General features: G+C 40.4%; 1 protein-coding gene across 5 annotated transcripts in view; it reads right to left on the bottom strand.

Moving 5' to 3' along the window:
* Positions 1 to 25,740, bottom strand: part of NCOA1 (nuclear receptor coactivator 1) — a 161,202-nt gene that overhangs the window by 21,867 nt on the left and 113,595 nt on the right. For all 5 annotated transcript variants that reach the window (XM_079792378.1, XM_079792380.1, XM_079792381.1 and 2 more), the window contains exons 12-18: positions 23,807 to 25,124; positions 20,754 to 20,934; positions 15,749 to 15,866; positions 14,125 to 14,293; positions 12,551 to 12,865; positions 4,234 to 4,335; positions 1,567 to 1,969 (exon numbers count right to left, since the gene is read on the bottom strand). In XM_079792378.1, the coding sequence (XP_079648504.1) occupies positions 1,567 to 1,969; positions 4,234 to 4,335; positions 12,551 to 12,865; positions 14,125 to 14,293; positions 15,749 to 15,866; positions 20,754 to 20,934; positions 23,807 to 25,124 (2,606 nt within the window). The remainder of the gene's footprint in view (positions 1 to 1,566; positions 1,970 to 4,233; positions 4,336 to 12,550; positions 12,866 to 14,124; positions 14,294 to 15,748; positions 15,867 to 20,753; positions 20,935 to 23,806; positions 25,125 to 25,740) is intronic.

Raw genomic sequence — 25,740 nt, 5'->3', positions numbered from 1 at the left:
TGTTTGGCTTACTTGTAGTTAGCCCCTCCTCCAAATAAATGAGGTAAATCTTTTGATTTGCAGCTCTGCAATCAATATCATGAAGGCCAAGCATCTATCTGCTGTTCTGGCTAGGTTGCCATTTTAGGAGTAGGTAAATAGATAACTATAGAAGTCTTCTAATGTTGGAGGAAGTCCTTCTGCAAGCTAGAGTAAAGTGAAAAAGCCTTTGCATACAGAAGTCATGAGAAATAAAACTCTTTTGAAGGCCATTCCTGTTCAGACCATCTTATAATGACACGATGGATTTATAATCCTTTTGCTGCCCACACAGATAAGTGTCAGAGAAACAAACCAGCCAAAGATGACTTCATTGTCTTGAGGACAAGGGAACTGATGTGGCATAATTTTGATTAAAATGTATTACAGGATTCTGGTGCTCTCTGATACAAGTCTCCCTAGACAATTAATAGTCAAAGGATTTTAGCATTTGTTGCTGTAAGAAAGGTCTAAATTAATTTGGCTATCAAAGTTGGTTAAGTATACTGTCATGTCAAAAATCTCTATATAGCCCTGGCCGGTTTGGCTCAGTGGATAGAGCGTCAACCTGGGGATTGAAGGGTCCCGGGTTCGATTCCAGTCAAGGGCACATGCCCAGGTTTTGGGCTCAATCCCCAGTAGAGGGTGTGCAGGAGGCAGCCAATCAATGGTCCTCTCTCATCATTGATGTTTCTATCTCTCTCTTCCTCTCCCTTCTTGTCTGAAATCAATAAAAAAAATTAAAAAAAATCTCTATATAACTTCACTATTTTATTCAAGTCAAACAGCCACCTTCTCACTGATATTCATGTTTAAGCTGCCTTAAAATATACTTTTTCTTTCACTTATAATATCAAGGAATTTATTTCAAATTTTTTCATAAGTTTGCATTAATTTTGCATTAAAGGTTGATTAAACATGGTGGATTAATCAAATGTGTTTTATTGACACTATCTATTAGAACGTGAAGGTGATAGAAGTAAAAGAGGATACCATCACCTAGGACAAAGAGAATGAGAGACAGACTGTGCAAATGAAAGACTAAAAAAGAAAAGTCCTCTTGGAAGCCAGAAAGTTGCCCAATATTGTAGGACTAGCTTGCAAACTAAGCAGCTAAGGGTGGTGACACCAATGAGAAGTCTGAGATACTTTGTGAAAATTATTTATCCTTATGTAAACTATCAGAATTTTCAACATAATTAAAGAAACTGTACCCAAATTTTGAGTTAATGAACTTAAATCCATTGTCTAAAAAAGACTTCCCTTAGATTCTTATAGGGATCCATCAAAGAGAGTAAGAAAATAAGATAATGTGATTTGTAGACACATCCTTATGGATCTTCTAATTTAATCATCTTGGCTATCAAACAGAGATAGAAGCCTCAAATCATTCAAGCATTTATTGGCAAAAGGTGAGTCTGGAGCGTGGACCTCCTGACTCCCATGTGTCTTTCTTCTTTAGCTTCAATGTCACTGAACTGAAACACATAGAAAGAGACCTGTGTGCAGCACTTGTGAAAGCAACAATGTTGGTTGGGATGCTCATACCTGATCCTGGATACTGGAAGACATTCTGCTGCATCTGAGGATTGATTCCAGTGCCAAACTGTCCTCCCATGTTCCCTGCCATGCCTCTGTTCACCATGCTGTTGCGGTTGGCCAAGGCTGCCTCAGGATTTGCTGCCAGTTGTGAAAACGGGCTGGTAGAAGCGGGTGGGGTTCCTGGATTTGTACCATAGTTTGGTGGGTAGGGGAATTGCTGCGGAGCACCCTGAGGAAGACGGGGGTTCCCCATTTGAACTGGCAGTCCAGATGAGGGAGGGAGGTTGTTCCCAAAGCTTTGTTGCCTCATGAGCATGGCTCTTTGCTGCTGTATTAGCTGCCTCTGTCGGTGCTGTTGGCTGTACAACTCCCGCTGGCGCTGGGCCAACATTTGGGCATTCAGGGGTGGCTGCAAAGGAGGAAAAATTCTTCACTTATTATAATAATTATAATCTCTATCTATCCTGGAAAGCTTACAGGATAAAGTCTAGTAGCTTGGGGCAACAAAATATGTAGCAATTATCAGTATACAGAGGAAAATAAAACTGAAAGGGAACAAAAAACTCTTAATACTAGTAATCACAGGAGAGAAAAATAATTAAGTAAAATTTATAGATTAAAGGTAGTTGAGAAATGCTAAAACATTGACTGTTAAAATGGTTAAATGCAAATTCTCAAAAAGTCACACAGGACTGAGAAAAGTCAAAGAAAATACACATCGATTAGTATTATAAGTCATGAAAAACGATTAAAAGAAACATTAAAACCAGAGAGGAGAGAAAGAAATGTGCTAATGACTTCCATCTTATCTGACATTAGGTTGTTAGGAGATTTCTACTTTTCTATTTCAAAAAAATTACAGTTTCCCCTTTTTCTCATGGAAATAATTTATTCCACTTTACTTAAATGAATAAAATGTGATTTAAATTTTTCTATTTATTTTTCAGTATTTTCCAAATTATCTATAATGAACATATATTATCTTTATAGTTAAAAAACCTACAAATACCATTAAAAGAGGAAAAATCAGAAACCCAGGATCCAATGACTAATAAATTATCATTTAAAAGGAAAATAATTAGAAATAAATGGAACCAGATATTTTATCTCATTGTTGCAGTATAATATTACTCTAGGTAATATTAAATTGCTATGATATTATGAATGAAGAAAGAAGTGGTAACATTAGGTTGAAATCACCTTTTGGTCTAATTTGCAAAGCAATATGGCATGTCAATAAAGCCTGCCTCAGAAAATATCAATTCAGATTGAGGATCTGATTAAAGCATATGGCTCCATTAAAATTAAACTTGTCGCCCTAACCCAGTGGTCGGCAAACTCTTTATTCAACAGAGCCAAAATATCAACAGTACAACGATTGAAATTTCTTTTGAGAGCCAAATTTTTTAAACTTAAACTATATAGGTAGGTACACTGTTATTAACTTAATTAGGGTACTCCTGAGCTGGCCTTTTCTAAAAACTCAAGGGGCCAAAGAGCCGCATGTGGCTTGCGAGCCACAGTTTGCCGACCACTGCCCTAACCGGTTTGGCTCAGTGGATAGAGCGCTGGCCTGTGGACTGAAAGGTCCTAGGTTCGATTCCGGTCAAGGGCATGTACCTTGGTTGTGGGCACATCCCCAGTAGGGGGTGTGCAGGAGGCAGCTGATCGATGTTTCTCTCTCATCGATGTTTCTAACTCTCTATCCCTCTCCTTTCTTCTCTGTAAAAAATCAATAAAATATATTTTAAAAAATTAAACCTGTCAACTAGATATAGTCCAATCTAGAACAAACTGTGACATATGCCTTTCTGGTAGAAATCACCTTTATGTTAATTCCATAATAGGGTCTTGTTTCCTTATAACCTAATTACCCTTGCATAAACTAACCCTGAGAATTTATAAGACACAGAAACCCAAATCTGGATCCATAAAGATGCCAACATCTGCTGCTTACCAGCAGTTTCTCTCAGTATTTATTCTTTTGGTTAGTGTTGGCTTTCTATATTTGCCCCAAATCCATCTAGGTCCATTTTATGGAGAAAAGAAGAATTTTGTTTGAATCCTCTTTAGAGTCCTTCATCTCCCAAATGTTTGTGTCAATTTGGTTAAGAAATCAAAAAAGTGGTTGAAGCAAAAATATTAAACTATGTGTGGAAGTTAAGATCTAGTTAACACTTAGAAGGCTACCCAGTTCTTTTTATGTTTAAAGTTCCAATGGCTCTGTGTTCATGTATAAGGGTCATTCAAATAAATAAAAAATAGAAAATGCCGATGCTCAGACGGACCTGAGAACACAAGATAGTTAAGATAACTCGGCAATGTGACACAGTTTGGATCAGGTTTCAGGTACCATTCATACAGTCTCATAGCTTAGGCTTCTTATTACTAGCACTATTCAGAACAGCAATAAGAGTTTTCTACTTAGTCCACTGGTATCTAATAGCAGTGACAACAATAACAATAAACAAAACAAAGAACCCTCAGCTTTTGATCAAATATCAGTAGGGGATATCACAGATTCATTATAAATTCATTCTAAAAGAGAGCTATACTTATAAACATCATTAAAAGATCAGCTCACAGACCATTTCAAAGACACTCAAGTCAACACTTTAGGAAATACGCCTTGGATTAGAAAAGTACTAACAGTGTCTGGTTTGCTCACATTACCTGAGGTGTAATTTGCTGCTGCATGCCTGATCTCATATTGATGCCAACAGGAGCATTTGCTGCAAACTGGTTCAAGATAGCTTGCCGATTTTGGTGTATCAACTAGAGAAAAATGGAAAAAATGAGATACTGTATTTCTACATGAAAATATAGCATAGCCCTTAAAGGTAATACAAACATTTTATTGATTACTAACAAGTTTTAGTGTTGCACGTTTAGTAAGACATTCTCCATGTTTACCTCCCAAAAAGGCTGGTAATTCCTAACATAGTTCCCACCTACACTAAATATGGCAGAGCATTTAAAAGTAGAATACACACATGCACATATATGTATGCACATAGGTACATGTGTGTGGATTATACTTTCAAATTTTCTGCCATAAATGCTCTACCACTAAAATACACACACACAAACACACAAAGGCATTTATCGCACTTTGAAAAAACACGTTAATACTTAGTTATTTCAGATAAGTGCAATGATGGAGAGAAAAGCTCTAGGTCATAAAGTTATTGTGAGTAAAAATGTAAGTATACAATTGGGCACATTCTACAAAGGTCTGAAAGATAAATGGAAAAGTTGATGTACTTCTCACTTCGAGGGTGCCTGTCTAATGGGTACATATCTGGGGAAAATCCAACATGATTTCATTAGCTGAAGAGAATTATGCAAGAAACAAATGGTCTGAGAAAATGAACTATTTATTTAACTGGAAGAAGTAATTACTTTAGACCAGCAGTTCCGAAATTGGTGTTCTAAAAGAACATTGTTCTGCAGGATATTAATAGATGTGCCAGGAAAACAGCATGTTGTGCTGTATTAAGTACTGGGAATGATGGGTTATACAAGGTGAAACAGATTTCTTTACTGCAGTAATTCTATGGGTACATTGCGGGTCTCCAAGAAGGGGATAGTCTATGCAACTTATTTATCACAAACCTTTTTTTCTGACATATAGCCATTAACAGTATCTCCTAGAACAATCTTCTATGGAACACTAGTTTGGAAGATGCTATCTATATCAGGCTTAGGGTTCCAGGTCACAGACACGCCTCAACTTTATCAGGTAATAAAACAAGCATCCTTGGAGGTTATACCTCCTTATAAACAATCTATAGCAGGGGTGAGGAACTATTTTTTCTGCCAAGGGCCATCTGGATATTTATAACATCATTCCTGGGCCATACAAAATTATCAACTTAAAACTTAGCCTGCTTATTTGGTCAGACATTTAATCAACTCACCCCTAATGCCTTGGAAGGATCAGACCAAATGATTTTGTGGGCCTTACATGGCCCATGGGCTGGACGTTCCCCACCCTTGATCTATAGCTTAAAGATCAAGTGTGGTGATGCATATATACAGACATCTACAGCAATGCAGACAGACCAATAACCAGCATAGGACACAAAGGCAGGGACCAAGCGCCTGGGTGAGCTCAACGGGAGCTTCAAAAGGTTAACTTCAGGCAGAGAGAAGAGCAAGTGTAAGAAAACAGAGAAGGCAATGAGGATAGGCGAAAATTCTTTAATACTTAGTGATGCAGAGAAGTAAAACTGCTAGGGGAGTGGGAGCTGGGATTCCAAATTTGTAGCTTTATATATCCATTCAATTGTGAGATATGGTGACAATGAAATGGGTGGGGATGGAGGAAAGATGACTGAGAAGTAGTAAAAATGAAAAAATAACCTTAGAAAAGAAAGAGGCTATTTTTAGTAGAAGGAATTATTCTAAATAGCAGCAATCTATAAGCACTTTCTGTTAAAGAAAAATTGATTGATTTCTGCCCATAAAATAACTCTTGTTCATTTCCCCCTACTCTGACCTGGTTCTTCTCTCTGATTGCTAAAATGCTACCCATTTTCCAGCAAGCAGATCAAATTCTACTTCTTCAAGGGAGTCTTCCCAAAAGGTTCACCATCTCCTTTAACTCCTTGAAAATCTTAACTTTTGGAGTTTGGGCACGAAAGAGGCTGGTAGTCCTTAAAGCTAGGGACACAAATTCAAAAGCCTATAAAGGGCAGGTGAAAAGGCTTGTTGTATTACAAAAGGAAATGTGGGGCTAGTGTGGAAGGATACACACCGAGTCTATGCATATAAAACACACACAAACCTAATAGCACATGATCTCACTCCTCTAGGGGAAATAATGAACAACATAGACTGATGAACAAGAACAGACCCAGAAACAAGGAGGCATGGATCAGACTGTCGGGCCTCGGAGGGAGGGTAGGGGAGGGTGGGGGTAAAGGGGAGAGATCAACCAAAGGACTTGTGTGCATGCATATAAGCCTAACCAGTGGTTAAGGACAACAGGGGGGTGGGGGCATGCATGGGGAGGGGTGTGGAATGGGAATGGGGGAATGAGGACAAATATGTGATACCTTAATCAATGAAGAAATTATTAAAAAAAAAAAGAAGCATAAGCAAATAATTTGGAAAACAACAACACACACACACACACACACACACACACACAAACAACACAGCACAGGATAGCTGCCATTTTGTCTGCCTGAACGGACTTTTTTCAATGCCTTAGCAAGAAGTCCTTCTGTAGTAACCTAGAAGATGATTATCTGGCCCAGAGGTTCTCAATCAGGGGTGATTCTGCCCCACAAGGGACATCTGGCAATGCCTGAAGACATTTCTGGTTGTCACAACTTGGGGAGCGGTTTCTATTAGCATCTGGTGGGTAGAGGCCAGAGAGGCTGCTGAACACCCTTCATTGCATGAGGAGTGCCCCTCCCCCACTAAAAAGAATCACCAGAATGTTAGTAGTGTCAAGGGTGAGAATCCTGATACAGCCACTGCATAAATTCTTTCAAGCCAAAGAGTCTTTGTTTTGTTCTTTAAGTACGTTTATTTGAGCCAAACTGAGGGTATATGCTGGGGAATAAGATCTCAAGTGCTTCCCCAAGAAGCTTATTTTGTTAAAGAAGCTTATTCCTTTATCAGGCAGTTTTTGCCAGATATCTAGAGGTGAAATCTGCTCCTCTGTAGTTTCTGCTCTTTGACCTTAGTTCTATTTTCTGGTTGCTTCTATTCTCCATCTATCTATATAATAAAAGCCCAATATGCAAATTGTCCCCTTGACCGGGAGTTTGACCAGGGGGTGGGGCTGGCCGGCCAACCACGGGAAGGGAGGACCTGGCTGGTGGTGGTGGTGGCGGCAGCAGGCAGCCGGGGGAAGGAAGGCCCCGGCTGGCAGCCAGCAGCTGCTAGGGACCCTACCCATGCATGAATTTCGTGTACTGGCCCTCTAGTCTATCTTTATATATAAAAGCCTAAGCGACCGAATGACTGGTTGCTATGATGTGCACTGACCACCTGGGGGAAGATACTCAACGCAGGAGCTGCCTCCTGGTGGTCAGTGTGCTCCCACAGCCTGGCCCGTGCCCTCTCGCAATCCAGGACCCCTCAGGGGATGTCAGACTGCCGGGTTTTGGCCCGTTCCCCAGCAGTCTGACATCCCCCCGAGGGATGTAGCAGTGCCAAAGTGGCAGGTGGCTGGGGAGGAGCCCCAGCCGGGGCTGGGCACAGCTCTGCTGCCGCTACTGCTCAGTAGCACTGCCAGGGAGGCGGGAGAGGCTCCTGCCGCCGCAGCTGTGCTCGCCAACCATGAGCCCAGCTTCTGGCTGAGCGGCACTCCAGCTGTGGGAGTGCAATGACCACCAGAGGGCAGCTCCTGCATTGAGCGTCTTTCTCCTGGTGGTCAGTGTGTGTCATAGCAACTGGTCGACTGGTCGTTCTGTCATAACGGTCACTTAGGCTTTTATATATATAGACTAGTGGCCCAGTGCACGAAATTCGTGCATGGGGGTAGGGGTTCCCTCAGCCCAGCCTGCACCCTCTCCAATTGGGGAATCCTTGGGGGATGTCCAACTGCTGGTTTAGGCCCAATCCCAACCGGCAGTTGGAAATCCCTCTCGCAATCTGGGAAAGCTGGCTCCTAACTGCTTACCTGCCTGCCTGCCTGATCGCCCCTAACCTCTCTGCCTGCCTGCCTGATCGCCCCTAACTGCCTCTGCCTGCCTTCCTGGTCGCCCCTAACTGCCCTCCCCTCCCAGCCTGATCTCTCCCCCAACTACTCTCCCCTGCCGGCCTGATCTCTCCCCTAACTGCCTCTGCCTGCCTGATCACCCCCAACTGCCCAACTGCCCTCCCCTGCTGACCTGCTTGTCCCCAACTGCCCTCCCCTGCCAGCCTGATCTCGCCCCCAACTGTCCTCCCCTCCCGGCCTGGTTGCCCCCAACTGCCCTCCCCTGCCAGCCTGATCACCCCTAACGGCATCTGTCTCGGCCCCCACCACCATGGCTTTGTCCTGAAGTAGTCGGATGTCCAGAAGATGGCTGGTTGACCCGGTCTAATTAGCATATTACCCTTTTAGTAGTATAGATAGATTATATAGGATAGGATTGCTTAAATGGAGGGGGGGAAGCCTTCTTCATCAGGAGGAGATACTCTTGGCAGACAAAAATACATAATCCCTATATATGGACTGAGAGCCACCCATATGCACTATACTGCCAAACCGGTCATTAAAAAATTGAACTGCTTTCTTATACCTTACACCAAACAGCTGTTGCCCTTAAAACCCCTCCTCAGCCCCCACCTTAGGTTCTGCCTTCGCAGTTCACCCAGATTTGGTTCTGATTGGTCGGTTTCTATGCCAGTCAGTGTCTCCGGGCCTATCAACAGGCCTGATCAGAGAGGCGGGGCTGATCAGCCGCCCCAGCAGAGGCCCGAGAGAAAGAGGCACAGCTGTTGGCCAGGCCCGGGGCGAAAGAGAGAGGCAAATGCTGATCAACAGCTGCCACGGAGGCTACGGATCAGACCCTGCTTCTCTCTCCAGGCCTCTCTTCGGGCCTGATCTGCAGCCCCCTTGGCAGTCAGTGCTGGGTCGGGGCGCCCTCAGTGGCGGCAGTCAGTGCTGGTCGCCACGGCAACCCAGCACTGACTTCCGGTTGGTCGAGCCTCCAGTCCTTTTAGATGTTATGGATCCTGGGTTTTTATATATTAGGATTAGTAGAACTGTCTATCCCTATGGCAGTTCTACAATGTTTTAATTTTTAAAACTTGGTTTTAAATCTTGATATCTGGTAGGGCAAGTTCATTCTCATTCTTCTTTAAGGTTGTATTCATTCTTCTAAAATAAGTTTTGCATCTATTTGTCAAATTCTGTGTTGAGATTTTGATCAGAATTCCACTGAATCTATAGGTTAACTTCAGAAAGATTGTCATCTTTACAACAGCCTTTAAATCAACAAATACATTTTACTTGTATCTTCTTTTTGACTTTTAATTATGATTTACTTTTGCATACTGTGATATATGTTGAAATTATATTTTCTAATTGCTTGTTGCTAATAAAAAGGATTATCATTAATTTTTATTTCTTATTCTTTTATCTAGAAACCTTGCTGAACTTCTCTATTAGATCTAAGTTCCCTGTAGATTCTCTTGGATTTTCTATGCAAGCAATTGTATTACTTGTATATGATAATTTTGTTTCTTATATTTACTTTCTATATTTCAAAATTCTTAGTAGGTTGATGGTATTCTTTTTTGTTCTATACTGATATGAATTTATTCACTTAAAATATACAACCTGTCATATAATGGAATTTAGACAGAAGAAAAGGTAGATGTTCCACTTTAGTTCACCAATTTTTACCTGTATAATTTTAAATAATTCATTTAACCCTTAATTTCTTGATTTTATCCAGTACTATTAATGCCAACACTGCCATTTACTCTCCTCTTCTTCCTTGATGACAGAATAGGATTTTATTCAGCTAAATATCCCAAATCACACATCTCCACAAGTACTCTAAGTCAATCCTTGCCAGCAATTGGTTAAAGGTGTACAAGTGATTCAGTTCTGGCTAGCCAAACATGTGAAATCTTTTTTTGTTTTCCCTTTTTTGTGAGTGGGGGTGGAGAAGTGGGGAAGAAGGGACAAGAGCCTTCTGAAAGTTTCATGGCTTTTAAAACAAGATGCATAGGAAAAAGATAGTCTTGTTTCCCTTGCTAGATAGTTTTGTTTGCATGTGGTATTTGTAACCATGGCAGCCATTCTTCTAGTTACCAAGGATTACAGGGTAAAAAGACAGAAAGAACCTGGGTCCTTGATAACATCCTTAAGTCTCAGAAATAACCACACCTGGACATGTCTCTATTTTGAATCACCTCAATATTTGAGTAAAAATATTTTTTTTGTTTTACTACTTTGAGTTGAGCTTTCCTTTTTCTTTATTGCTGAGATAAGCCTTGGCCAGACCTCCCTCACACATAGAAGACTGCAGCGAAGAGCCACTATGGACTGAGTACCCCACTGCTGAACAGAGGAACTTACAGCCCTGAACCCAAAGAATAGGTCTGGATATCGTGGCTCATTAGGTAGCAGAGTTATTGTTTTACATGGCAGTATATATATTTTTTTTGTGTAGTGACATATCTGGAGGCTTAAAACATAATGTGCCCCAAATTCTGTATTTCTCCAACTTGATGGATATTTATTTCACTTTGTTGGGCTACCAAGACCTCCAAACTTTGGACATGATTCCATAATATTTAAAGGAAGCACAGAGGAGCGATGTTGACCTATTTGTGTCCTTATTTCAGATACATTCTTTGCATGACTACTCTGCTTATCAGCTGCTTTAGAGCAAATAATAGCAAAAACAATTTTTTTTCTGAGCTAAGTATGAATTATCATTTCATCTAGTCAGGAACCTGACCTAGATTGTTGAAATGGTCTTGCTCACTGAGCCTGTAACTGTAGACAGTATTTACTGAACTCTACTCTGTGAAATGAGGAAATCAGCATACCTACACTTTCCTCTCCTTTTTTGGTTTAGCACTTAGTCATTTACTGCTGTTAACTTTTGGGTATTTATATATTAAATACCCTAAACTGACTATAAGTTCTCAAAGTTGCCTGTGTCATTTTTTCTTTGTCTTCCTCACAATACCTATCATAGTTCCCTTAAATATGTTTTATGAAAGATTAAATACAAAGGAACTATTAAGTATTTCCTCTTCTTATGCTATCTTACAGTGAACAAGTTATAACAAGAAGTAGCTTATCTTTAATTTATTCTCAGAACATACTACTATTCCTTCTTTGTTTCTCTTCCTTCTCTCCCCTTAATTCCTCTTTGAATCCTTTATTCCACCCCAAGATTTACAAAGTTATTCCTTTCTTTGTTATTCTACCATTAAAATTTTTTCCCTATCTCGTCTCTCCCTTTCTCTTTCTCCCTTTCATCATCTTTTAAAGTGAAATGAAAGTACATTATAGTATCTATTATATTTATTGAATATAATTTTATAGTAATAGCTAGCATTTATTAAATGTGATAAGATGCCAAGTATTATGCTAAAAGCATTATCTCATTTAATGCACACAACCACCTATGAGGAAAAGGAATTAGTTACTAGAATCTTTTTATAAATGAAGACCCAGAAGCTTTAAAAGGGTAAATAAATTGATTGTCGAACCACCTAAGTTAAGGTTAGCACTAGGATTTGAAACTAGAGCTTACTCTTACCACCATTACATCATACTGACTTTCTAATTTATCTCCTTTTTCTTCCTTCCTGAATTAGTAAGGCTCCAGGAAATATCATTAAATACTTAAAAAATAATCTGAAAAAATATACACACATGGTTTAAAAAATACAGAAGGCTTAATATAAGAAAGAAAAATCTACAGCCTCAGTTCCACTTCTCAGAGATAATACTTTTAACCATTTGCTTTTTTGGCTCCTGATGATTCTCTCTATACCTGCTGCTTATACAGACTTAAATATTTATGCTACTATAACTACTCATTACCTGTCATTGAGAGAGATTTAACTCACCCACAACACCCAACACCCCCAAACTATTCTTTCCTTATGCTCCTAATATTATAATACCACTCCAATTTCAAACAACATAAATAAACTTCATTTTCTGTTTCAATAATCATCAACAGTATTTCCTGATATTCTATAAATTAAACTGTGTTTCTCTTTATTGATTTAATAATTGTATGATGTTCATCTTAATATTTTTTTATCTCAAAAAACAAGATTAACTGCTTTTAAATTGTAGGTCTCCAAGTACTTTGTTATGAGCCAGCAGTCTTTTAATTGAACGAATACGTCCCCTTTTCTTATCCTAGCAAACCAAGGATGGTGTTTTGAGTCTTTCATAAAGGTCCTGGGAGTAAAGTTGACACCTTTGTTGTAGCAACTGGGCTGTCTTATTATAAAGAGAGCACATACCTTTAAAAAGTATCGCCTGCTAAACGAGAGCACTCACCTGCTGTTGCCCCTGTAACCGCTGTTGAAGTTGAAGTCGAAGTTGGTTGGGTGCAGCTGGAGGTCTGTTCAGAGTTTGCCTGGGCTGCATGCCCATGCCAGGTGAAAAGGCGCCTCGGGGAGGTGTTACTTGAACAGGCATAGACCCCAATGAAGGTTTTTGCCTGACCATGCCTTGGAAAGGGCTCGTGAGATTGGCAGTAGGTGAAGGAGAAGAATAAGGCTGGGAATAAAGGTTGGGTCTTTCTTCCATCATTAAAGGTGGTGTTGCTTGTTGTGGTGGAAATCTCTCTGATAATACATCTAATCCACCTCCCTGTTAGAAAATAAGCGAGGCTATTTTACACATATGTTTCTGCCAATAAGTGACATGTTTCTCTATGTAACTTTGGATTTGATAGCATCTCTAGAACGTTTCATCATAATCTATTCATACTGAATTCATGAAGCTCTCCAGATGTTTACTACTTAAAGGAACTACCTCTGAAAGTTACTTTTGAAATGGAGTAATAGATTAACTGAGATGTTTATATTTATTTCTTTTTTTAAAATATATTTTTATAGATTTCAGAGAGGAAGGAAGAGGGAGAGAGAGATAGAAACATCCATGATGAGAGAGAATCATGGATCGGCTGCCTCCTGCAAGTCCCCCACGGGGGATCGAGCCCACAACCTGGGCATGTGCCCTTGACCGGAATTGAACCTGGGACCCCTCAGTTCGCAGGCTGACGCTCCATCCACTGAGCCAAACCAGCCAGGGCTATATTTATTTCTTTTTTAAAATTCTTTATTGTTGAAAGTACTACATATGTCTCCTTTCCCCCCCATAAATGAGATGTTTAAAATCTCAGTAAAGAAATGAAAATGCAGTTAAAATGAAGATCCTAAATCAATGAAATGAAGCAAAAAGGTTTAAAAAGAACTTCATTGCAAAGCCTAAGAATCTACAATATTATATTTACTAGGTTACTACAGATGTAGCTTACTAAAGGAGGGATGAGTCAGGCATTTTTCTATCTTAAATATAGAATTCATGTTTTTATCTTATTTGAAAAAAATTCATAGTTCACCTAATAGAATGCTGTACAGGTGGGCTTTCCTACTTGTTTACTATTACTCGTTCTAAGAAAAATAATTTAAATTGTGACCTGTTGTGTGTAAAGGGGTGTGTGTGTGTGTGTGTGTGTGTGTGTGTGTGTGTAACTAAAAGGAGAGTTTCATGAAGCATAACTTCCTCTGGACATTGAAATATGGAAAATATAGGTTGAAGACTAGCATGAATAAAGGATATATTAAATCCTAAAATAAGAAGTGATGATGTGAATCTGTATTCTATTCTAAGGAGAGCTTCTAAGATTGTTTCATAGTGAAAGGCTAAGACTTTCTAAGACTATTATTATTACTACTACTTTGTGTAAAATCCCATTATTACCTTTACCTATTATATATTTTGTTAACTTCCACAAGGGTAAATTATAAAACACTGTGAGAACAATACTGAAAAATCTTGCTTAAGAACCATTTTCTAGCTTCTCAGGGACGAATCATTTAAATAATGCCAACTTTAGTACATACCTGAACAAGTTTGTCAATTCCCAGAGCTCTGTCTAATTCAGCCAACTCAGTTTCATCTTTGCCGCTGAGGAAAGATACCAGCTGTTCAAGAAGCGCCTTCTCATCATTTCTTCCTTCTACTGTTGTTGGCGGACAGAGAAGCTCATCTAACTGTGAACTAATACACTGGCTGCAGAATTAAAGGACACAGTTTAAAACTGTAGAGCAAATAATTATTCAATCTTAAGAAAGCAAATACAATATAAATATACATGCAAATATATTCTAGAAAATTTTCTGATACACTTAATGTGCAGAAATTTATGAACATATTTTTCATTATTTTGCCAATCACTGAACTTTGTCTCCATATTCTTCATGTTAGCTTACAGAACTACTCTAAAAATTAACCAAACAGTTAAGATAGGGAAAAAGAACTTTTAACAAAAATAGAAAATAAAAATCTCAGAAAAAAATAATTTAGTCTTTATTAAAATCTGTTCTGCCCTGGCCGGTGTGACTCAGTTGGTTGGAGCATTGTCTGGTACACCAAAACACTGGGTTCGATTCCTGGTCAGGGCACATACCTAGGTTGTGTATTCCATTCCAAGTCATGGAGCATATAGGAAGACAATCGATCAATGTTTCTTTATCACATTGATGTTTCTCTCTCTCTCTCTCTCTCTCTTCCTCTCCCTTCCCTTCTGTCTAAAAATCAATAACCATGTCCCCAGGTGAGGATTGGAGGGAAAGATTTATTCATTCAATGGGTGCTATTAATTATTGATAATTGAACCACAATCAAAATAGTATACATTGCATTACCTAACATTAAGGATGATTAGATCATATTGATAACATTACATGATTGCCATTTTAAAAAGAACTTAAACTAGAAAAATGAAACATGCTTGGTATTAAGCAATAAAACAAATAGTTGATTACATGTAGGAAATATGTAATATAATCCAAACTAATATCAAATGATGCATAAAACTTAGAAAGATATAGAAAATAATACTAATATAATAATACAATTATAGGGATTCTTCTTTGGAGAAGGTAAGTGGGAACACATTTTATGTATTCACAGTTAAGGCTTTAAACCACACTCAATACTATCTAGTCACCTTTTGATTGCTGTATATGAGATGTATTCTATGTTATGGAATAAAGCTACTTGTGTTGGTTAGAAATTAAATTCTAATCCAAATGGACACTGAGTAGATATAAAAAGTATCTTCCCTCCTTATACCCTCTTGCTCTAAATAAAGAGAAAAACTGGACAGAATAGTTACCTAACTAAAAGCTCAAGAGTAACACAGTTGTTGTACTGAGGCCGATTCGTTCATAGGTCCCAGAAACTTTATGGTAATCCATCAAAGCAAAGTTAAGAGATAAAAAATAAACCAACAGCTGCATACTGCATCCATCTCATGGTAATTACAATATACACTAGTCTTGCAGTCATGCAGTAAAATATCTGTTTAACTCCATCTTCCCCATCCTTTTTTTTCATTATCAATCACTTCTGTCAACATCCAACAAAATACCAATGTATCCTGGAATCCAGTTTGGGAAAAGTAGTTCTTTGTTGTAGAAGTTGGTATCTGATACTTTGCAAAATACAAAATATATTACTCACTCTTCTGGTTTGTTCTGATTCACAGCTGTCACTGTATTATTTGTCCATGGAATCTGATCAGCTGTTCCTGGTTGTCCAAACTGGTTATCAATTGCTTCCAATTCCAGCTCAGGTAATCCTGATTAAAGAAGCAAAGGTAAGAAGTCAGTGTCACAATGGAAGATAAAATGACAATATTTTTCAGAAGTAATATATAGTACAATAGAGTGAGATTTCAATTATATAATACTAGAGGCCCAGTGCATGAAATTCGTGCATGGGGGGGGGGGGAGGTGTGTCCCTCAGCCCAGCCTGCACCCTCTCCAATCTGGGACCCCTCGAGGGATGTCCAATGGCCCGTTTAGGCCCGTCGGACATCCCTCTCACAATCCAGGACTGCTGGCTCCCAACTGCTCGCCTGCCTGCCTTCCTGATTGCCCCTAACCGCTTCTGCCTGCCAGCCTGATCACCCCCTAACCACTCCCCTGCCAGCCTGATTGATGCCTAACTGCTCCCTGCCAGCCTGTTTGCCCCTAACTGTCCTCCCCTGCAGGCCTCATCACCCCTAACTGCCCTCCCCTGCAGGCCTGGTCCCCTCTAACTGCCCTCCCCTGCAAGCCTGGGTCCCCCCCTACTGCCCTTCCCTGCAGGCCCGGTTGCCCCCCAACTTCCCTCCTCTGCTGGCCTGGTCACCCCTAAATGCCCTCCCCTGCAGGTTTGATCGCCTCAACTGCCCTCCCTTGCAGGCCTGGTCAACCCCAACTGCCCTCCCCTGCTGGCCATCTTGTGGCGGCCATCTTGTGTCCACATGTGGGCAGCCATCTTTGACCACATGGGGGCAGCCATCTTGTGTGTTGGAGTGATGGTCAATTTGCATATTACTCTTTTATTAGATAGGCTAGAGGCCTGGTGCATGGGTGGGGGCCAGCTGGTTTGCCCTGAAGGGTGTCCTGGATCAGGGTGGGGGTTCCCTTGGGGCGTGGGGCACCCTGGGTGAGGGGCCTGTGGTGGTTTGCAGGCCGGCCATGCCCCCTGGTGACCCAAGGGGAGGCTCTGGTATCTGGGATTTATTTATCTTCTATAATTGAAACTTTGTAGCCTTGAGCGGAGGCCAAGGCAGGCCAGGGCTGCAGAAGCTTGGCTTCCTCCATCGCCGGGGGCAACTCAAGCCTCCTGCTCTCTCCAGCTCTGTGGCTGCTGTCATTTTTGTTGGGATTTATTTATCTTCTATAATTGAAACTTTGTAGCCTTGAATGGAGACCTGGGCCCACCAGGGTGTGTGGAAAGCTTGGCTTCCTCCATTGCCAGGGAAACCCAAGCCTCCTGCTCGCTCCATGGCTGCAGCCATCTTGGTTGGTTTAATTTGCATACTCACTCCTTATTGGCTGGTGGGCATGGCTTGTGGGTGTAGCGGAGTGATGGTTAATTTGCATATCACTCTTTTATTAGATAGGATTACCTCAATGATACAGAGGTCACTTATTCAGAAACTTATACTATCTAGAAGGTGGCCACATAATGAGAAATGACAAAGTGAGAATAGGTCTGTGAATCAAAGAAAACCTGATGATAAAATGTTTGCACATAAGTTGATGTTACCATAGGAGAATCACTCCAGACCCATGGTCAGCAAACTGCGGCTCGCGAGCCACATGTGGCTCTTTGGCCCCTTGAGTGTGGCTCTTCCACAAAATACCACGGCCTGGGTGAGTCTATTTTGAAGAAGTGGCGTTAGAAGAAGTTTAAGTTTAAAAAATTTGGCTCTCAAAAGAAATTTCAATCATTGTACTATTGAGATTTGTCTCTGTTTACTAATGAGTTTGCTAACCACTGCTCCAGACTATTGGAAAATTTTCAAAGCTAATTATAACAATTTTGGTTAACTGATTTTTCAGTTTACAGCACATCAGAATACTAGTATGCTATAAGTAGGGTCAGTGTTATTATCATGGTCTGAGAGCTATAAACAAAAGGTAAAATATACTGTATAAAATGTACAAACTAAAGGGCATAGCCTCTAGGGTCATTCAGTAAATGGACAAAGCTCTATAGTTGTTAATCTTAAAATATAATCCTATATAATTCCTATATAATAAAGAGGTAATATGCAAATTGACCCTCATGCCCTCGCGTCACAAGATGGCCCCCACGTCATCACAAGATGGCTGCCACAAGATGGTCACCCCCATGTCGTCACAAGATGGGCGCCCCCATGTCATCACAAAATGGCCACCACAAGATGGCCACCCCACGCCATCACAAGATAGCCACCCCCACACTGTCACAAGATGGCCACCCCCACATTGTCACAAGATGGTCGGCAGGGGAGGGCAGTTGGGGGCAACCAGGCATGCAGGGGAAGGCAGTTGGGGGTACCAGGCCTACAGTGGAGGGCAGTTGGGGGTGACCAGGCCTGCAGGGGAGGGCAGTTGGGGACGACCAGGCCTGCAGGGGAGGGCAGTTGGGGGCGACCAGGCCTGCAGTGGAGGGCAGTTGGGGGCGCCCAGGCCTGCAGGGGAGGGCAGTTGGGGATGACCAGGACTGCAGGGGAGGGCAGTTGGGGGTGATAGGGCTGGTAGGGGAGCAGTTAGGTGTCAATCATGCCGGCAGGGGAGTGGTTAGGTGTCAATCAGGCCGGCAGGGGAGCAGTTAGGGGGCTATCAGGCTGGCATGCAGAGTGGTTAGGGGCAAACAGGCAGCCAGGCAGGCGAGTGGTTAGGAACCAGCAGTCCTGGATTGTGAGAGGGATGTCCGAGGGGTCCCAGATTGGAGAGGGTGCAGGCTGGGCTGAGGCACCCCCCCCCCACCAAGTGCACGAATTTCGTGCAACGGGCCTCTAGTAGTATAATAATTGATGCTTATAATGACAAATGAAAAAAGAGATTGAATTATGTTTTGTAATAGAAGAAAACAGTATATGCATTTTAGAAAGTTTTTATGGGGGAATTTTTTTGAAAGCTTTGATAATTTATGTACCACTTATGTAGAAAAAACACTGTAAATAAACAAATTCTAGAAATTTAGGGACTGATAAATAAATTATGGAATATATAATTATAATGTGCTGTTAAATGAAAAAAGAGAAAAGCATAATCCAAGATATTATGTTTAGAATAATTCTACTTTTACAAATTATTTCATATATTAACACAAAAAAATTGTTAGGCTATCTATCCTTGGTAGATTTTAGGTAGTGAGATTAAGAATAACATTTATTCTCTTTTAAGATTTCTAATGATTGCTTATAATTTATAAAATGAACATATATTAAATAATTAATTATTGTATGGGCTGAACTGTATTCCCCCCAAATTTATATGTTGAAGTTCTAACTCCCAGCACCCCAGAACGTGACTGTATTTAGAGATGATTAAGTTAAAACAGGGTCTTTAGAGTGGCCTCTGTGACTGGTGTTCTTATCAGAAGAGGAGATTAAGACACAGACAGCACAGAGAGAGGGACTACCAACCATGAGGACACTGCAAAACGGCGGCCATCTGCAAGCCAGTGAGAGAGTCCTTAGAGAAAACCAAACCTGTCCACACCCTAACTTTGGACTTCTAACCTCCCGAACTGTGGGGAAATAAAGTTGTTGTTTAAGCCACGCAGTATGTGATACTCTGTTATGGCAGCCCGAGAAGACTAATACAATTGTTTAAAAATCAAGGTATAGTTAAAAACTGATAGAGAAGAGGGTCGAGGTGACTGAAGATTCTTCATTACAGCTGCCTGGAAATCTTGGTAAACTTTCAGGAATTGTGTCATGACAACTAAAAGCTGCTGTAAGATTGAAATAAACAAGTCTCACAAGTGATCCTATCAGAAGAGGGATAAGACAGGCCAGGAACCCAGGCAAATTTTAAAAATGAGCTGGTTAGTTCCTTTTAATTTCCAAGTCACACAATGGAATTATCACCACTGTGTGTTTTTTCAACTTCAAAATGAGATAGGTGAAAATATCTGACAATCCCATCTTCATGAATTTGAAGTGTTATACTACTGAAGTGTTTCTTTATTTTTGTACATGAAGTTTATAGCTCCTTTATTCATTATCAAAACTTAAAAACATCAGCTATGTCCTTCAACAGAAGAATGGATAAATTATGGTTCATCTATACAATGGAATATAATACAAGTGAAAAACGAGATGCTATCAGACCACAAAAAGACATGGAGAACATCACAAGTGTTTCTTAATTAGGAGAATGCTAACATGCTAGAACAGTAGTGAATTACTGCAACACAGCTGTCTCCTGAACAGTGCTCCATGGAAAATTCATTCTGTGGGGTAACATGTCCTGAGAAAAGGAGTTCCATAATCAAGAAAGAAATTAAACTCATTTCTTTAACACTTCTTAAAACCTGTAATATGCATTGTGAAAATTTAATGAGGAATGATGTATGTGCTATGTAGCATTTGATTCAGTGTACTTTAGCACAAAGCCCTTTTTTTTGCAACTCTTAGGACTAGTGTTCAAGACACTTTGGGAAACAAAATCTGACCCAATTATTATATTTCTGAAAGCCCTGCTATGGAACGTTTTGGATAAGATTACAAAACTGCTTTCCTTAACATCAACTGTTCACCTTAACGTTAATTACAAAAAGGTAGATGTTATACTGTAATTTAAAATACACAAGTGGAGCCGGAGTGGCTCAGTTGGTTGAGCATCATTCTATGCACCGAAAGGTTGCTGGTTCAATTCCAGGTCAGGGCACATACCTGTGTTGTAGGTTTAGTCTCTATGGAAGGCAACCAATTGATGTTTTTCTCACATCGTGTGTCTGTCTCTCTCTTTCTTCCTCTCTCTAAGCATGTCCTCGGGTGAGGATTAAAAAGATAAATAAATAAATAAACAAACAAACAAACAAACAAACTGAGTGAAAGTCATATGTCTAAATGTAACTGTATATTATTTACAGTGGCATTAATGAAAAGGTATTTCATTCCTGATAAACAAAAGCTCTGTGCAATAACAGTGACTCATTAAACATTGCAAATGAGGTGTTTGTCCCCCACACATACTATTCAGCCTGGGAGTGGGTCTGGCAGTGGTGGCCTGAAGTGAAGCTGGCAGGATCTCTGACTTGATGGTCACACTGCTGACCGCACCATCCATCCTCTCTGTCTCACATAAGCCTGGCAACGGTGCTGCCTTCTCCAGCGTGGGTAATAACTGATCAAACTGGTCAAGGTCAGCTGTAAACTAAGAATGGAAACCAAAGTTAGAGAAAGTATCTATAATAATAAAAGCAAAATATGCTAATTAGACGAGACGTCCTTCCGGACAAAGCTGGGGCTGCGAGGGAAGCCCAGGTCCCGGGTGCCAGAGGCAAGCTGGTGCTGGCAGCCAGGGGAAGGAAGGCCTACTCTTGCACGAATTTTGTGCACTGGTCCTCTAGTATTCTATACTTTCACCAGAAACAATGTAGAAAAAAAGTTGCTCCTTTAAACTTCATGAATTAAATGTGGCTATGAAAGAAGGAAGAAAGAAGAAATAATTAGAAAGACTGAGATCTCATTGAACTTACATGACCTAACTATTCCACTGGAAAAAATTTGAATGCTTATGATATTAATATACTACAGGATATAAGATAATATACACATCATATTTATCTAACATATCTCTGTATAAAACTTATGCGTAGGAAAAAGATTGAACTGGAAAGAAGTGTTGAGTACTGTGATAGTTATCAATAATAGTTATCAAGGGTAATTTTTTTCTGTCATATTTTTTCAAAATTTTGTGAAATGAATTACTTAATGATGGAATAAAAAATTTACATATATATTTACATTACTATATTTGTCTTCTAGGATAGATAGGGAGTCCCAGTACCTGTATGAGGTTATGCATAGAAAAAAATTTGCCTTTATTTCACTGTATTATTCTTCTATAATTACTCTGAGATAAGTCATCAACATAAAATGTCTACCTATTTGTATTTCATTATTTAATCCAACTAAAACTTATAGTTCTAGATTGTATAAATAGAACTATATGTATGTATTTTTAAATGTTTGGCTTCTTTTACTTAACATTACATTTCTGACATCTTGCTGCATGTAGTAACTCGTTTGTTTTTATTGCTGAATAGTACCCCATTGTATGAATGTGTCACAGTATATCCTTCTACTGTGATATATTTGGGGATGTTTCCAGTTTGGGGCTAATACAAATAAAGCTACTGTGAACATTTTTGAATGTGTCTTTTGTTACAAATAATACTAACCATAAAGTAAAAAAATGACAACATTAAGATGAAGAACTTCATAAAAAATCACCAACAAGAAAAAGAAAAGGCAAGCCACGAAACAGAAGATAGCTGCAAATATAAAACTAATAAAGGACTCATCTAAAGTACATAAAGCACATAAAGAACTCCTAAAAGTCATTAGGAAAAAGACAACATACTGGGCAAGACATTTGAGTAGGCAATTCACAAAAGAAGAGATCCAAATGACTTATACACATTTATTAGAGAAATTGAAACTATGAGATACTGCTACACAGACCCAGAATGGCTAAAAATTAAAAGACTGATAAGACCAAATATTAGTAAAAATATGGGACAACTAGAAGGAATTCTCACACACTAGGAAAACTGGACTTATCTACTAATGATGAAAACATATTATCTTATAATTCTGCAATTCCAATTTTAGGTATGAACCGAGCAAAAATGTGTGTGCACGTGCATCAAAACAGGTGTACCAGGATTGTACACAATGGCATTATTTAATACAGCTATTACTTTTAAAGTTAATTTTATAGAGAGAGAGTTTTAAAACAGTCATTATTTAAAACTGTTTTCAGCTTAAAAACATGACTTTTAGCTTAGTTGTACTATAAAACAGGAGAGAAAGCCCTATCCTCAAAGAGCACACAAATAACCAAAACAGTGTTATTACAATAGTAAACAGAGACAGCCCGGGCACTGTCAAGTGCAGAGGAAGGACACGGCTAATTCGGGCGACTGGGGAAGGCTGTAAGAGATGATGTCTGGATTGGTTTGTGAAGATGGGTTCAGCGGCACAGAAAGGGGGGCAAGGCAGAAGATGCTTAGAAGAGGGGCTTATCCCAGGAATGGCAAGGACTTCATGTGCCTAGAGTCTGTATGCCTGAGGGGGGAGAGCGCTTTTTGTAAGATGAGAGAAGAAAATAAAGCTGGTTCAAGAAAAAGGACTTATGCATACTAACTTTGAATCTTGTCTCACAATGGAGAGTCTTATTGATAACCTGCTTTGTCAATACATTTTCAGCTATTTTATGGATGTCTATATTCTGTGTAAATAATTTGTAAGCTCCTAAAGAGGAAGGACCATATTTTCTGTTTTTCTTAAGTTCCTTCAGAGTCCACAGCAATTATTCAATACAGGAAGCTGCCTGTTAATTTTTACCCACCCTCGCCCCAGCCTAAGCATAGAGGTATTGATTCCATAACAATGTATGCAAAGATTTATTGACATTTACTTCTGCTTCAGGGCATGTTACATACCCTACTACCCAGAATATTCAAGTCCTTATTCTGACAGGAGTTGAGTATGGTTAGATTCAGATGAGAAGAAAAACAGCCTTAGAAAATGTTTCAAAAGAAATGAAACAACAAAACAAGACAATATGGGCAGCCTCATCTACCTTTTCATTTCTCTCGCATGTCATTTACATCAGAGTTTCCCAAACTTAGCTACACATCACAGTTCTCTGGGGAACTTCTTAAAAAATAGATTTCTGGGTTCTATATTCTCAGAGAGTTATATCCAACAGCTAAGGTTGGGAGGAGAGAGCAGGAAAGGTATTTTTTAAAATCTCCAAAGATGTGAACTCTTGAGTCTATAAAAAGAAATATTTACTTTCTTAGAATGATGCCTTAATATCGTAGCCCTCCAAAGTTCCAAAGAGAACTTCTGAAGGCACCCTATCATTTTTCAACCGTTGATACTAACCTTTTAACATATAGCCAATGGATAGGGCAAAACAGCCTGAATCCAAGTCCGGTTTATGATTGGTGTAAAATAAATGAAGAGGAAAAAGTAACGAGCAATGTTCCTCCTGTGAAGTGAGGGTCACCCACCTGGTCCTGGGACTCCAGTTTAACTTCCTCAGGGGCAGGTTTGCTCATTGGGGCTGGGTTTGTGTTACAAGGGTCCATCTGTTCTTTCTTTTCCACTTTCACCTTTACATCATCCAGGCTCAGGTTTGGCGTTGATCTTAAATCTTTCTCATCTTTGTCTAAAAGGTAGCGTAGGAGCTGATGGTCTTTTGAGTCTTTTTTCTTTGAAGCATCCATTTCTAGTTTTATGGAGTTCCCTTGCACCTGTCCAGCCACTGACACAGAAGCAGATGCACTGTCCTTTTTATCAGGCTCGACGGACAAGGTGGTGATATCCGAGGGGCTCCCCTCCTGCAGGAGCCGGTGGAGAATTTTGTGCCTTTCGGTCAGTGAGCTGTGAGAGGAGGGGCAGGAACCGCCCGAAGAGTTAGCAGAGGCGGAGTTGGAAGTGCCAGCGCAAGACAGTACCTCTTTGCAACTCGTGTCTATATCAGCATGCCGTAACTGCTGCTCTGCGGTTGTTGTCAAAAGCTGCACTAGTTTGTGACTGGTCTGAGAGTATTTGTTGTCTCCATCTGACAGTCTGTCATTGTTATGCAGAAGCCCAGAATCCAGAGGTTTGCCATCACTAGAGCTGTTGTCAGGCTGAATCATTTCATTTAAAATGGATGCAATCTCTTTGTTATCTTTGGACTCAGCCTTTGCTGGCTGCATATTTAATCTGCTAGGTGAACTCTGTGAGCTTATCTGTCTGAGGACTGGAGAACTGGCTGAGAAGCCAACAGAGTTATTGGGTCCTTCACTCATACTCTGCAAAGATGTTCCTGGGATGTTTGAATAAGACCGGTTACTATTATTACAGGCAGGACTTGTCATGCCACCAGGGGAGTTTAATGTCGGGATATTTGGAGGAAAGGAATTGTTTGGCATCCTGGGCCTTGTTGCCAATCCAGAACTAACTTGTCTCCTTGGAGACATGAACTGTGCGAGGGACATTCCTGTACCTTCCATAGGAGAATTATTGAGGTTTAAAGAGGGATTAGTGCTCTGGGAATTGGCCTGCCCCTGGTTTAAGGCAACACCGGCTACAATCTGACTTCCAGGTGAGCATCCAAAACTCCCTTGGCTGTTGCTAGAATGACTGTGACTGCTGCTATGAAGGTCTGAGCTCTGTTGGCGGTTTACTCTGGTGGATACCATGTTGCTGTTGGATGGTGGTAATGAGGATGAACGGGCCACCCCATGAGCTGGAGAGATAGTAGGATTGATGGAGGGGTTTACTCGGGGAATTGACATTCCAGAATTAGTGTCATCTTGAGGAGAAAGACCACTGTGTTCCCTAGGGGAGAAAAGACATTATTATTCAAACATTTTTACTGGTTTCCATTCAAATATTTTTGTGATGCATATTATAAAACAAGACCATTCACTAAGGAAAATCAGTGCACTGTTATTATTACGTGAAATATTAGCAGCACTTAATAGGAAGTAGAGCCGTGGTCTTGTAAAGTTGATAATGGTTTCTGTTATATGGGAACCAAAATCTTTCTTGGCCTTGGAAAAAATATCCTATCTAATAAAAGAGTAATATGCAAATTGACTGTCACTCCAATACACAAGATGGCCGCCCGCATGTGGTCAAAGATGGCTGCCACAAAATGGCCGGCAGGGGAGGGAAGTTGTGGGCGATCAGGCCAGCAGGGGAGGGCAGTTAGGAGGGACCAGGCCTGCAGGGGAGGGAAGTTGGGGGGGAACCAGGCCAGCAGGGGAGAGCAGTTAGGGGCAACCAGGCCAGCAGGAGAGGGCAGTTAGGGGTGATGGGGCCAGCAGGGGAGGGCAGTTGGGGGGGGTACCAGGCCTGCAGGGGAGGGCAATTGGGGGCAACCAGGCCTGCAGGGGAGGGCAGTTAGGGGTGACCAGGCCGGTAGGGGAGGGCAGTTAGGGGCAATTGGGCC

The sequence above is a fragment of the Cnephaeus nilssonii genome (genome assembly GCF_951640355.1).
Source record: "Cnephaeus nilssonii genome assembly, chromosome: 15".
Lineage (NCBI taxonomy): Eukaryota > Metazoa > Chordata > Mammalia > Chiroptera > Vespertilionidae > Cnephaeus > Cnephaeus nilssonii.
The sequence above is the reverse complement of the archived record's forward strand: the minus strand, read 5'-3'. Positions and strand labels throughout refer to the sequence as shown.